This window comes from Neofelis nebulosa, chromosome 4 (genome assembly GCF_028018385.1).
Source record: "Neofelis nebulosa isolate mNeoNeb1 chromosome 4, mNeoNeb1.pri, whole genome shotgun sequence".
Classification (NCBI taxonomy): domain Eukaryota; kingdom Metazoa; phylum Chordata; class Mammalia; order Carnivora; family Felidae; genus Neofelis; species Neofelis nebulosa.
In genome coordinates, this window is record NC_080785.1 from 158,501,578 (window position 1) to 158,515,099 (window position 13,522).

At 56.1% G+C, this 13,522-nt stretch overlaps 1 protein-coding gene across 1 annotated transcript; it reads left to right on the top strand.

Annotated features, from left to right (window-relative positions):
• Window positions 1-1,805: 1,805 nt before the first annotated feature.
• Window positions 1,806-13,221, top strand: RASAL3 (RAS protein activator like 3). Its single transcript, XM_058727627.1, has 18 exons — window positions 1,806-1,939; window positions 2,069-2,403; window positions 4,170-4,300; window positions 4,437-4,515; window positions 4,625-4,686; window positions 5,305-5,375; window positions 5,976-6,102; window positions 6,184-6,282; window positions 6,745-7,287; window positions 7,661-7,805; window positions 8,060-8,204; window positions 9,070-9,306; window positions 9,440-9,641; window positions 9,740-9,858; window positions 10,767-11,157; window positions 11,444-11,598; window positions 12,126-12,189; window positions 12,294-13,221. Exons 2-18 carry the CDS (start codon window positions 2,082-2,084, stop codon window positions 12,435-12,437), a joined length of 3,036 nt encoding a protein of 1,011 aa, XP_058583610.1. The 5' UTR covers window positions 1,806-1,939; window positions 2,069-2,081; the 3' UTR covers window positions 12,438-13,221.
• The last annotated feature ends 301 nt before the right edge of the window (window positions 13,222-13,522 follow it).

The window sequence follows — 13,522 nt, forward strand, 5'->3', positions numbered from 1 at the left end:
GTGCCTGGGTGGCTCAGTGGGTTGGGCATCCAACTCTTGGCTTCGGCTCAGGTCATGGTCTCACAGTTGGTGGGTTCGAGCCCCGCATCGGGCTCCGTGCTGATAGTGTGGAGACTGATTGGGATTCTCTCTCTCTCTCTCTCTCTCTCTCTCTCTCTAAGTAAATAAAAATACATTTAAAAAAAATTTTTTTAACGTTTATTTATTTTTGAGACAGAGAGAGATAGAGCTGAACGGGGGAGGGTCACAGTGAGAGGGAGACACAGAATCTGAAACAGGCTCCAGGCTCTGAGCAGTCAGCACAGAGCCCGACGCGGGGCTCGAACTCACGGACTGTGAGATCATGACCTGAGCCGAAGTCGGACGCTTAACCGACCAAGCCACCCAGGCGCCTCAAAAAACATTTGTTTTAAAGCAGGAACTTCAAGACAGTGACAGCAAAGCATTAAATGTAGTCTGGAGCCTTTCTGTGCGTGGGGGTCCTGGACGCCTGCCCAGGCCACATGTCCATGAATGTGATCCTACCCACCCCATCCTGTGGATTCTGGTCACCCTTGCCTTTGCACAAACTCTTCCTTCTACCTGGCATGCCCTTCCCATGGTCAGCTCCTTATGCCTTGGGTCCCAAGTGTCACCTCTTCAGGGAGGTCCTCCTGGATTTTTTCACTTCTGCTCAGCCTCTACTCCAGTCTATTTTCCTCCAATTCCTACCCACCAGCTAGAAATGTCTGACGTTTATATTCAGGATCTGTTTTCCTCATGGGACTGTGAGCTCCAGGAGGGCAAGAACCAAATCCGTTTTGTTCCCCGTGGCTTCTCCCGCACCTAGTACATATTACATAGGCATTCAGGAAGCATTTATTGAATAAATGAATAAGCCAAGGCTCCCGTTATGAACCTTCTGTAACCAATGCTATCGTCTTGTACAAATAAGGAAACCGAGGCTCAGAGAGGAAGTGACTTGCTGGAGGTCACACAGTGAGAGGACCAGCTGGCACTGGAGCCCACTCCTGGGCCAGGATTCGACGGACTCTCATGCTGACTCATTTATTTCTCAGAACAGCACTTGCTCACCTCTTTTTACAAGTAAACACTCACCGAGCTATAACAGAGATACGGGGAAGTGCACCGAAATGTACAGCTCAATAAATTTTCAAAACAGAACACACACAGTGTCACCAGCACCCAGTTCGAGAAATGGGACACGTTAAATTTCTTATGTGACCTTCACCTCAATTAGGGAAAAAAAAAATCAACTCCCAGATGCTCCACTACCCTCTTCCCAAGGAGACCGAAATCCTCACTTGTTGCACATAGTTTTGCCTCCCTTGCAACTTTATGTCAAAGGAACTACACGGTATTTACTCTTCACTGTTTGTGATTCATCCAAGTTCAACCATTCAGCAGTTTGTTCATTTCGTTGCTGCATAGTATTCCACTGTGGGAAGAGACACAACTTATTCCTTCTCCAGTAGACGGATACTTGAGTTGCCTCCAGCTTGGGACTATTACAGACAGCACTGGTAGTTCGGTCTATTGGATGTATACCTCCCACTGCAACTGCTGGGTCAGAGGAGAGCTGTATAGTCAATGTTAGTAGATCGTGCCAGTTTTCCACCTTAGGTGAATTGATCTACACTCTGACCAGCAGAGACCTCGAGGTGCTCCGTATTCTCACCAGCACTTGGTCAGTATGTACCCATTTCGCAGAGAAGGTATCTGAGGCTCAGAGAGGCTGCCTCCCAGGCAGTGAGAGATTCTGGGTCCTACTCTGTCACCTCTCACCTCCTCTCCTCCTGCATCCTGCCCCCACTGTGCCCTCCCAGCCTGGCTGTGGGGTGGGGTGGGACAGACAGGGTCACGTGGAGTTGCGTTCAGCGGGAGGAAGCCAGGCAGGGTGCAGACGGCTGCCGATTTTGGGGCTGGTCGGGAAATCAAGGTAAGGGAGGGAGTGCATGTGTCCACTAAGGGGGTTCCCTGGGGGCAGAGCTGAGAGAGGGGAGGGGGCCAAGATGAGGACAGCATGTGGGAACACACTGGGCAGAACTGTCACCCTCTTGTCCCCCAGGAGAACCCCTGCCATGAACCCATCATCACCGTGCAAGGCCTCCCAAACCCAGCCTGCAGCTTCGTCCCTGCTAACCTCCTACCGCTGGCACACAGGGGGTGATGGGGAGAAAGTAGCTGGAGGGTCCCGCTGGGGCCGACTTGCAGGCTGGGGGAGGGCACTAAGCCACCAGGAGCCCGTGGTCAGCAGTCAGCCAGCCTCTCGCTCGCTGTTCCGTCGTGTCCTCTCTTCGCCCCCCAAGGAATCACGCACAAGCCGCCTCCGGCTATCCAAGACCCTCTGGGGGAGGCATAAGAGCCCACCGCTGGAACCAGAGCCAGAGCCAGAGGCCCCAGGTACATGGCTCCCCCACCCAGGCTGGGAGGGAGGCCGGATGCTTGGGTTTTGTCTGCCTCCGGAGCATCAGCCCTACAGACACAGGAAGTTGTGGGGAGTGCAAAAGCCCAACAGGAAGTGGCTGGGGCCCAGCTGCCCTCTTCCCTCTTCCCCCTCACACAGGGACTGGGGGTAGGGGGGAGTGGTCAGGGACCTGCGTGCTGGGGGTCCACCCTGGGGAAGGGAATGGGACTACACTAAGGGTAGCCCTGCCCAGATACCAAATGGCTCTTGGCCCCAGTGGGTCTCTCCTCATATCCAATAGCCCAGCTCATTCTCTCCTGCCTGGGTATCATCTCAGCTGCCTCCTGCTCTCTAGCCCTCTGGCCTCCATATCTTAAGTTCCTTCACCTTGGACCTCAGCTTCTCCATCAGCTAAGTGGGGATCATAATCCCTACCTTAAAGCATATTTTATTTAATTCACATTCATTCATTCATTCATTCATCCATTCATTCATGCATTCAAACAGAGATCTGTCAAGCATTTACTACATGCCAGGCCTTGATTTAGTCACTAAGGACGCAGCAGTGAACAAAACGGATGAAACTGCCTGCCCCATGTAGCTCATACTGGGCATGACAGACAGTAAACAGAAAGTGATAGATTGGGCTGTTACACAGAGGGATCTAGAAGAGTAAGGGATAGGCCATGAAGATTGAATGTATGTATGAATGTAGCATGAACGTAGCACCAGCCCAGGGCCCGGTATGTTCTAAGTGATCTATGAACAAGTGGAGCTATTTATTCCCCTGATGGGAAAACCATAGGGTGACAGGTAATCTGGGGGGTTAATTCAGCCCTTCTATTCCTGGAAGCTCTTTTCATATGCCCATTTTGCAGATGTATCACTTCAACCTCCCACTCCACAGGATCCAGAGAGAGTTCCAACAAGCAAGACTGCTTCTGCTTCTCCCCTGCTCAAATGCCACCCATGGCTCCCCATTACCCCCAGGATGAAATCCCACAATTCTCTAACTGGCACCCAAGTTTCTGCACCAATCTCTTCCTGGACCTTTCCTTCTTGCCTCTGAGCTCTCTGAGCCCTTCTTGCCTTTCCTGGGCATCTGCCATCTCCCAGCCTTTGCTCAAACTGCTCTTGCCACTGTCCCCATCTTGCCACCATCTCTGTCAACATCCAACCTGCTGTTCAAGACCCGCTGAAAACCTACTGTCTCTGGAGGCTTTTCCTGACCCACTGCACCACCACCTCCCCCTACCCTGATCTTTTTTCTATTCCTTTCTCAAATGTTGAATGCTTTCCACCTTATAATAGTTATTTATGTAAGGAACCAAGGATGCTGGCTTGCTGTTTAACCTCCTAGATCAACCTGCTGTCTTGGTTAAGAGAATGCTTGTGTCCACAGCCTGGCTCAACCACGCACAAGCTGTGTGACCTTGGGGAGGTCACTCAACCTCTCTGGTTTTCAGTTTCCTCCTTGACAAAATGGGGGTTCTAATAGCCCTTTGAATGGCTTTTGGAGGATTAAATGAGAGAAGGCGTGTGGAGTAGTAAACACAGTACAGGGTACATGTGTCCACCACCCATGGCCTGGAGGAACAAGGTCCAGAGAGGGGTGGAAACTTGTCCAACAACAGCCTGACATGGCTGCCGGGTGGGCTGGGGCCAGGGGGAGAGGAGATACTTGGGAGGGAACCCCCCGATGAGCCTCTATGAATGGAGAGGGAAAGACTCCTATGTCCCCGGCACCCCCTCCTCTACCCAGAGCCTGAGCCAGAGCCAGAGACCCCTGCCCCACAGATCCCGGAGGCCCCCACACCTGACGTACCCATCTGGAACATTGGGGCCTTCACCCTGCTTGATGGGAAGTTGGTGCTGCTTGGCAGTGAGGAGGAGGTGAGAAGGGGCACAGGAGCAAGGGGAGGGAAGAAGAGGGTGGGAAGGAGACAGAAGAGAGTGGCGGGAGAGGGTAATGGAAATGTGTCTGCCTGCCTGGCTCCCCTTTATGACTACCCACTTTTCTGGAGAACAGGGTCCTCGCCGGCCCAGGCTGGGGAGTGCTAGCTCTGGGGGCAGCATCCAGGTAGCCATGGGGAGCCTCAGGGATCCAGGTGAGTTGTTTCAGAGGTGGGGAGGGCTGGGGCATTTGGGAGCCTGTCAAGGTGGGGCAGAATCCAAGATGATCCCACCCCCCAACCTTCCACCCCTGACCGTCTACAGATCGGACCCCCGGAAAGACCGAGCCAGAGGCTGCTGGCCCCAACCAGGTCCACAACGTTCGGGTGAGGCATCCAGTGGGAGGCAGAGGGGACAGCAAAGACTCCCAGAGCCTCAGAGATGAAAGGGGACTCTTACTGGGTGATCTTGGGCAGGGCACTGACCCACCTATGGCTTCAGTGTCCCCATCTGTCAAATGGCACTAATGAGAGAACCTCCCTCTCAGGGCTGTTTATGAGAAGTTAGTAGAGAATGCAGAATAGCCTAGGATTAGTGCTTTATTATTTTTTTTAATTTTTTTTAACTTTTTTTTAAATTTATTTTTGAGACAGAGAGAGACAGACCATGAACGGGGGAGGGGCAGAGAGAGAGGGAGACACAGAATCGGAAGCAGGCTCCAGGCTCTGAGCCAACAGCCCAGAGCATGACGCAGGGCTCGAACTCACGGACCGCGAGATCGTGACCTGAGCCGAAGTCGGCCGCTTAACCGACTGAGCCACCCAGGCGCCCCAGGATTGGTGCTTTAGAAAGCGGGGCTATTGCTTGCCTTTATTATTACTGCTAATACAGCCTGAGCTTGTGGTCCCCCCTGCAAACCAGCAGACCATCCAGGACACCCCGGGGGGAAAGAAGCTGAGGAGGGAGAACAAGGTTCTGCCCACCTGATATCCCCTTTCCCACAGGGATTGCTCAAGAGGCTGAAAGAGAAGAAAAAGGCCAGGTCAGAGCTTGGAGCCAGTGCCTCCCGGGATGGGTAAGTGTCTCTGAGGGGCCGGAGGGACTGGGATTCAACACTGCGCCCTCCACCTCCACCTGCATCATTCCCCCCCTTCACCAAAACCCCGATACAGCCCCGGCTGTGTCCAGCCGCATGTTGAGCAATGCTGGAGCCACTGAAAGAAGGGGGGCGGGGGCAGAGTCTGACACAATAACTCTCAATCAGGAACTAAGTCAACACCCTGGTCTGGGAGTGTCAGGGAAGGGACAAATGAGCTAAGATCTGAAGGAAGGATGGAAGTCAACCAGGCCAAGAGGGGCAGGAAAAGTATTCCAGGCTAGGAAGCAGGGAGCGCAAAGGCCAAGGGGCCAGACGGAGTGACAAAAACAAGGCTAGTATGACTGGAGTTCAGAGAAAGGGATTCATTGGAGGCACATGAGGTCAAAAGGTGACAAGGACTGTACCATATGAGGTCATACAGGCCACCATGAGGAGTTGAGCTTATCCTAAAAGGTTAGGTTCAAGTCCGATTTCGTTTCAAGTTCATCCTGGCCTCTCTCCACCCTTCAGGCTGTAGGGGGTGGGTTGGTGAGGAGGAGAGAAGTACGACCACTTATCCAACCGCCCCCTCCTCAGGCCTCCCAGTGCTCTGGGCTCTCGGGAATCGCTGGCCACGCTCTCCGAGCTGGACTTGGGTGCTGAGCGGGATGTGCGTGTCTGGCCACTGCATCCCAGCCTCCTGGAGGAGCCTCACTGTTTCCAGGTAAATGCAGACAACTCTCCCTCTGACCCCGACCCTTTGGTTCCACCTTGGCCTCAACCCTTGGATCCTCATCCCCAACAGGTAACTTGGGCGGGCGGGAGCCGCTGCTTTTCTTGTCGCTCCGCCGCTGAGAGAGACCGCTGGATGGAGGACCTTCGCCGCCACTTCCAACCCAGCCAGGTCAGTACAGATTAGTGGGACATGAAGGCCCCGCCCTCGCCCACGGCCATGGTCACGGCCCCGCCCTTCCCCCCACCCAACCCCTCACCAGCGCCCTAACGCGGCCTCTGAGATACACCTCCCCGCTGACACCTTTGCAACCACTCCGAGACCCTCCCCAGCTTCCTTCCATTACCAGCTCCTGGCACAAAAAAAATCGCGTGCCTTCTATTCACTCCGGGCCCTATTTGCCCCCAAAGCCCCGCCTACCAGGCAAACGCCAAGTCCCCACCCCGCGGCTACTCCTCCTTACCCTGGAGTCCGGATCTCGCCGCGAGAGCCCAGAAAAGCAGGAGGGCTTTCGCAGAACCACCTTGAGACCGCCGTGGGCCCTGTCTCCCCCCAAGGGCCCAGCGATCTCCCTGGGGGCACGGTCCCCACGTCGAGCACCGACGCCTCCTCCCAACCCACTCCCGTCCGCAGGACAACTTGGAGCGGGAAGAGACGTGGCTGAGCGTGTGGGTGCACGAGGCAAAAGGGCTGCCCCGAGCGGCGGCGGGGACAGCAGGCGTGCGCGCCGAGCTGTGGCTGGACGGCGCGCTGCTGGCGCGCACAGCGCCGCGGGCTGGCCCGGGCCAGCTCTTCTGGGCCGAGCGCTTCCACTTCGAGGCGCTGCCTCCGGCGCGTCGCCTGTCGTTACGGCTGCGCGGAGCTGGCCCAGGGGGAGCGGCGCTGGGCCGCGTGGCACTGGCACTGGAGGAGCTGGGCGTCCCCCGCGCGCCCGCCGCGGGCCTGGAGCGCTGGTTCCCGCTCCTCGGGGCGCCAGCAGGCGCAGCGCTGCGGGCGCGGATCCGGGCGCGGCGCCTGCGCGTGCTGCCGTCGGAGCGCTACAAGGAGCTGGCGGAGTTCCTCACCTTCCACTACGCGCGCCTCTGCGGGGCGCTGGAGCCCGCGTTGTCTGCCCAGGCCAAGGAGGAGCTGGCGGCTTCCATGGTGCGCGTGCTGCAGGCCACCGGCCGGGCGCAGGTGCGGCACTGCGACGGGGCGGACGCGAGTGACCCGAGGCTGACTGATCACGCGCCCCGGGGAGCAGGGTGTAGGGGGGCAGGTGGCGCAGGACCCCAGTTGCACAGACGAGGGGCGGGGCACCATCAGGGGCGGGACCTGAGCTTCAGCTGCGAGGGGTGGGGCCTGAGCAGAGACTCTGAGCTGAAAGATTTAATTTTCTGCTGCGAGGGGTGGAGGTTCCGGCCCCGTGAGCCCTAGGAGTGAGGACCGGACCTGAGCAGCAGCCTATGAGGGGCGGGGCATGTGTCCCAGGTGTGAGTGATTGGCCAAGGGCTCGTATTCCCCCTGGCTCAGTCTGCAACCCGCGCAACGTGAACTCCACTGTGCCCAGGCACTGGTGACAGATCTGGGCACCGCAGAGCTGGCGCGCAGTGGAGGCCGTGAGGCGCTGCTGTTCCGGGAAAACACATTGGCCACCAAGGCCATCGATGAGTACATGAAGCTGGTGGCACAGGATTACCTCCAAGAGACTCTGGGTGAGCCGGAGAGTGGATGTCAGAGGCTGTCTGGGCAGGCTAGGGAACCCCAAGGAAGATCTGGGAGCTTCTAGGTAACCTGGCTGCTGGTAGTGGGTGGTGCCTTTGGGGGTGCTGAAATCCTGGAGGCAACTGGGGGCTCCCCCAAAGATGTTAGGTGTCTCCAGAGGAAGCTGGACATGGAGTTGGAGGCCAAGTGTGGTGGGTTTTGGTGGTCACGGCCCTGGCCGCTGTCTGGCTGTGCTGTGCTGCAGGGCAGGTCGTGCGGCGTCTCTGTGCTTCCACTGAGGACTGTGAAGTGGACCCCAGCAAGTGCCCTCCCCCAGAGCTGCCACAACACCAGGCCAGACTGCGAAACAGTTGTGAGGAAGTCTTCCAAAACATCATCCACTCCTACAAGTAAGAATCAGGGCCCCAGCACCTGAGCCTACCCCTACATCTCATCCACTGTGCTAATAACCGTGACTCCTAATTGGGGTTGCCAGCTAAAATACGGGATGCCTAGTTAAATGTGATGCAACAGTTGAGACATCCTTTTACTAAAAAAAATATGCATTGTTTAATCTGAAATTCAAGTTTACTGTTTGTCCTGAACTTGTATTTGCTAAAAATGACAACCCATTCCCAATGTCATGTCAACTTGGGGTTACTGACCCCAAATAACCTGGGACCCAATTCCTTATCCTCTAGCTACAGGTGGCCCCATACGCTAATTCCATGCCACCTGACCCCAGTTAACATAGGACCTCAATCATGACCTCTGATTCCAGGTGATGCTAACCCCCCAATCCCATGACCCTGACCTTAAATGACCCTGATCCCCAAATCCCATGCAACTGATCACAAAAAACCTGGGATTCCAGTTCCTTGAATTCTGACCCTAGGTGAACCCATACGTCTAGTCCCATGTCACTTGGGACATCAATACCGTGATTTCTGAACCTAGGTTACCCTGTAACCTCAAGTCCATTCTACTTTATATAGTGTAATCTGGCACCCCAATCTCCTATCCAGTTATAGCTACATCCCAAGCTCATGGTCTATATCTCCATGTCAACCTGTATCCCCACCTCCAAGATTACTGACTCCAGAGGTCACCACAATACTTACACCATAAATCCTGACCCCAAGTGTTATTATCCCCAGTGTCTCCAATCCTGGAACCCACAATGTAGGTGACTCCTGACGTCTGACCTTAGGACTTTTACATGAATGTGACCTTTATGCCTACTTCCCCCTCTGACCATCACCTCTTCTGCCCCAGCTGGTTCCCAGCAGAGCTGGGCACTGTGTTCTCAGGCTGGAGAGAAGCATGCAAGGCCCGTGGCTCTGAGGCACTGGGCCCCCGACTGGTGTGTGCCTCTCTCTTCCTGCGGCTCCTGTGTCCTGCCATCCTGGCACCCAGCCTCTTTGGTCTGGCACCAGAGCACCCCGCACCTGGCCCAGCCCGCGCCCTCACACTGATCGCGAAGGTCATCCAGAACCTCGCCAACAGTGCCCCGTAGGTGCTAGGAGGCTGGCCCCATCCTTAGCTGGGAGGCTGGGTGGCCCTGGTTGGGACATCCCTAACGGTATGCCAGGGGAGTGGGGTGGCAGATGACTAGTTTGATCCACCCCGTCCACCCTTGACCCAGGTTTGGTGAGAAGGAGGCCTACATGGGCTTCATGAACAGCTTCCTGGAGGATCATGGGCCAGCCATGCAACAATTCCTGGACCAAGTGGCCATGGTGGATGTGGATGCAGCACCCAGTGGTTACCAGGGCAGCAGTGACCTAGCCCTCCAGCTGGCAGTCCTGCACGCCCAGCTCTGTACCATCTTTGCCGAACTTGACCAGGTATAGCCAGAGCCCAGGGTGTGTGTGGGGTAGGGAGGGGGGCAAGAGGCCTCCGGCCCTAAAGAGCTGCTTACCATTCTCCCTCCATGCCTCATTAGGCAACCCGTGACAGCCTGGAACCCCTGCCCACCATCCTGCGAGCCATTGAGGAGGGCCGGCCTGTACCTGTGACTGTGCCGATGCGTCTCCCACCACCCCCAGCCCAAGTTCATGCCAGGTAACCTGCTGCCTCAAGTCTGGTCCAGTTCTGATGGGTGAGAGCAGAGGCAGAACCAAAGGCAAGCACAGGGTCAGACTGGGGTCAGAGGTGAAGACAAGATCATGTCAGCAGTCGGGAACAGGGTCACGTTGGGATTCTGTCTCAGAAACAGTGTTGCATAAAGGTCAGAGGCTGGAGATGGGGTCACCTGAGGGATCAGAGAGAAGCTCACAGTATGGTACTGAGTCAAATTGGAGCCCAAGGTGGGGATTGGTCATTGCAGAGGTCAGGGAGAGGTCACATTTGGGGTCAGACAGAGAAAGTGATATTGTGGTCAGTGATGAGGGTCAGGTTTCAGTGATACGTTGTGGAGGGGATCAGATCAGGGGTCAGATCAGGGTCAGATGTTAAGATGCACCATCAAGGGTCAGGGAAGGGTTCGTATGGTAAGTCCATCAGGCCCAGGGTCAAATGGGGTCAAGGGTTATACGTAAAGTCATATGGTCACAGTCAGGGTCCATGGTCTGTGCGGAGGCAGACAGGGTCAGCTTCAGGTCAGAGGTCAGGGCCAAAAGGAGGGTCAGGTAGGGCAGAAAGGGGATATTCCTGTGAGCAGAGGTCTAGCCCAGGGTCAGATTGAAATCAGAGGTTACAGAGATAGTCAGGTCAAGAATCACCTTGTGTCAAAAGTCAGGGACAAGGCTAGAGAGGAGTCAAAAGTTTCATTGGAGTCAGGTCGAAGATCATAGAGAGGACAGTATTGTCAGAAGTCCAGGGCAAGATCAGAGGTGGAAATGTGATTCCATCAGCGACGGGGTCGCATAGAAAAGATCAGAAGTGGAATCATTTCTGGTCAGAGGTAGGTTTGGGGTCAGCTCAGGGGCCAGTCAAGGATCTGAGCTCCCCGCGCCCCCTTCTCCTCCCAGTTTCTCTGCAGGGGAGAAGCCAGGCTTCCTGGCTCCCCGGGATCTCCCCAAGCACACCCCGCTCATCTCCAAGAGCCAGTCACTACGCAGCGTTCACGGCGCAGGGAGTTGGGCGCGACCGCAGCCGGACGAAGAGCGGCCCCCGAGGCTGCCCCGGCCGGTACAGCGCACGCAGAGCGTCCCTGCGGGCCGCCCCGCTCGTCGCCGCCCCTCTGCAGGGCCACGGCCACGACCCAAAAGCTCGCTACGCGCGGGGCCCGCTCCCCGCGGCCGGCCCTGGACCGGGGCCTCAGCATCGTTGCCTCGGAAGCCCTCGGTGCCGTGGCAGCGCCAGCTGGACCAGCCGCGGGACAGAGACCAGGCACTGGGCACGCACCGATCCGTGGGCAAGGTGAGGTCCAGCTCAGGTCTCTGCACAGCGGGGGAAGACGGGACTGGAAAGACAAGAAGCCAGGCAGGTCTGGGTTCAAATACCGAGCTCGCTGCGCTGTGTGACCCCGGGGCTAGTTTGCAACCCTCTTAGGTCCTCAGTTTCCTCCTTTGCAAAACTTGAGCGAGGTTTCCTAACGGAGCAGGGCAGTGAGGAGGCAGAGCGCAAGGGACAAGGAGGTCTGGGTTTTTCGGGGAGAAGATGGGGCGGGACGACGGGTCAGATTACAGCTGCTCCCTTCCCACAGTTAGAGCTGCAGTGTGAGGTGGCCGCCCTGCGCGAGGAACAGAAGGCTCTGTCCCGCCTCGTGGAGTCGCTGGGCACCGACATCCGGGCTTTGATGGAGAGGCAGGAGCAGCTTCAGAGCCAGCTACAAGACCTGGACTCCAGGCTCCGCCAAGGGTGAACCCCGCCCTCTCCATTAGCTCTGCCCCCGGGTCAGCCCGCTGTAATCAGATCTGCCGTGGCCCCACTTTCATTCAGGCCCTGCCTCTCAATCCCGCTCAAATCACTCCTGACAGGCCACGCCCCTCTGCCAGCCCCGCCCCAACACACCTGCCTCTCCCCCCTCTTAGTTCCTCCCACCCCAGTTCGCTGGCGAGTCCTATCCTCTAGGCCCCACTCCTCAATCAGCCCCTCCCAAAACGGTTGGTCCCGGGCTTCTCAGTCTGGGCACACCTCCATCGCGGTCCCCACTTCACCCAGACTGTCCAAGCCCCGTCCCCCAAGAATTGCTCGGTTCTTTCCTCCCAGCCATTCAAGGCTCTGATTCAGCCCGGGCTTCAATTTTATCTAGGCTCCGCCCCCTAGTGTAGACAAACTCCGCCTCCGCACCAAGCCCCGCCCTCTGATTTCCTGGCTGCCCAACCCGGAGCTGGAGTGGAGTTTCTCAGCCTCTGACCCTCCCTTCTTGCCCCTGATCCCCACAGGACCTCGCAGTTGGATCCAGAGAGTGGCCGTCCAAGCGGTGAGGATCACAGGCTGAAAAGTCTGGTGAGACCCTTGCCCCAGCCGCGGGGAAGATGTGGGCGGTGAGGGAACCAGGGTTGGGGTGCAACCCACCCCTGGCTCCGAGCCCACTGCCACTGCCTCTCCAGGAGCGCCGCCTGGCTGAGATGGAGAGTACTCAGGTCCAGCTGAGGAATGTGGTGCAAAGCCTGCAGCTTCTTTCAAGAACGCCGGGATCCCGGAGCCAGTCCCTCCCCCTCAAACCACCGTGTATCAACGGAGATACCACCTGAGCTGTCCACCCTGCCCCACGTGGTCTGGGAGCAGATGGCCGTCCCAGAGGCCTGTCCGACCCCTGTTCCAGCCCTAAGTGGCCTACAGTAGGGAGTGGAGCTTTAGCTGCCAAAAAGTCTGGCACTATGAGGTTACCCAGTAAAATTTTGATTTCAGTAAAATCGATGGATTTTTTTGCCCCTAAGTGTTGCCAATCAGAAAGCACCCCACTCCCACCATTCAGGTCTCCCAAATTCACTCCTAATTAGAGGTCTCATGGAAGGGATACATGAGGAGATTCTCGCCAGCTGTGTGACCTTAGACCTTTACTCTGTCAGAACCTCAATTTCCTCATCTGTAAAATGGATCTAAAGTTTCTTACACAGTAGAAGACCCATAGTTTAAGGTATTCGATAAAAGGTATTCATCATTGTTAGAGGCAGTACCTGCTTCTCAGTGAAGCCCAGTCCCCATATGATAGCATCTTCCTAGGCCCCCAAGTCCCACACCAACTCCCTCATGATAGGGAAAGCATAGGTCTGGGAGGCAGATGGAGGAAGGGGTGAGTAGGTGTGAAGACAGTTGAGCTCCGTGGGTGTTGGTTGGGTAAATGAGTGGACATTTGAATCATGGGTGAACGGATGGGTGGGAGGTAGGGTGAATGGGACAGTAGGCAAGTAAATAGGTTAGCATTTGGTGAATATTTGCCCTGGTAGGTGAGTAAGTAGGCAGATAGCCCAGATAGGTGTGTCTGCCTAGAAGAGACCTGGATCACAGTGGAAAATAAATATGTGAGTTAATTGAGTAAGTGGTTATATATATTGCATGAATATTTGTCGGGGTCTCCTGAGACTCTTGAGCTATACAGTGGGGAACCAATAATGAACAAGGCAGATGGGACTCCTGTCCTCATGGAGCTTACACTCTAGCGGAGGAGGCAAGTAAATGTGCAACTGAAAGATGGACATGGCTTGGGTCCATGGCCCAAGCATGGACCATGCATGGCTGGGTGAAAGGGTGTGTGCAGGGATAGGTGGATGCTTGCTTGGTTGTATGGATAAGTGAGTATTTACTTGTGTGGTGGGTGGGTGAGCAGGTAGATGGG

What these genes read in the sequence shown, in the direction of transcription:
- RASAL3 (XM_058727627.1), top strand. Translation starts at nt 2,082, where the DNA reads ATGAACCCATCATCACCGTGCAAGGCCTCCCAAACCCAGCCTGCAGCT. An exon ending in ACCAGGTCCACAACGTTCGG is followed by an intron (nt 4,687 to 5,304) that starts GTGAGGCATCCA and finishes CCTTTCCCACAG; the next exon opens with GGATTGCTCAAGAGGCTGAA. An exon ending in TCTTTGCCGAACTTGACCAG is followed by an intron (nt 9,642 to 9,739) that starts GTATAGCCAGAG and finishes ATGCCTCATTAG; the next exon opens with GCAACCCGTGACAGCCTGGA.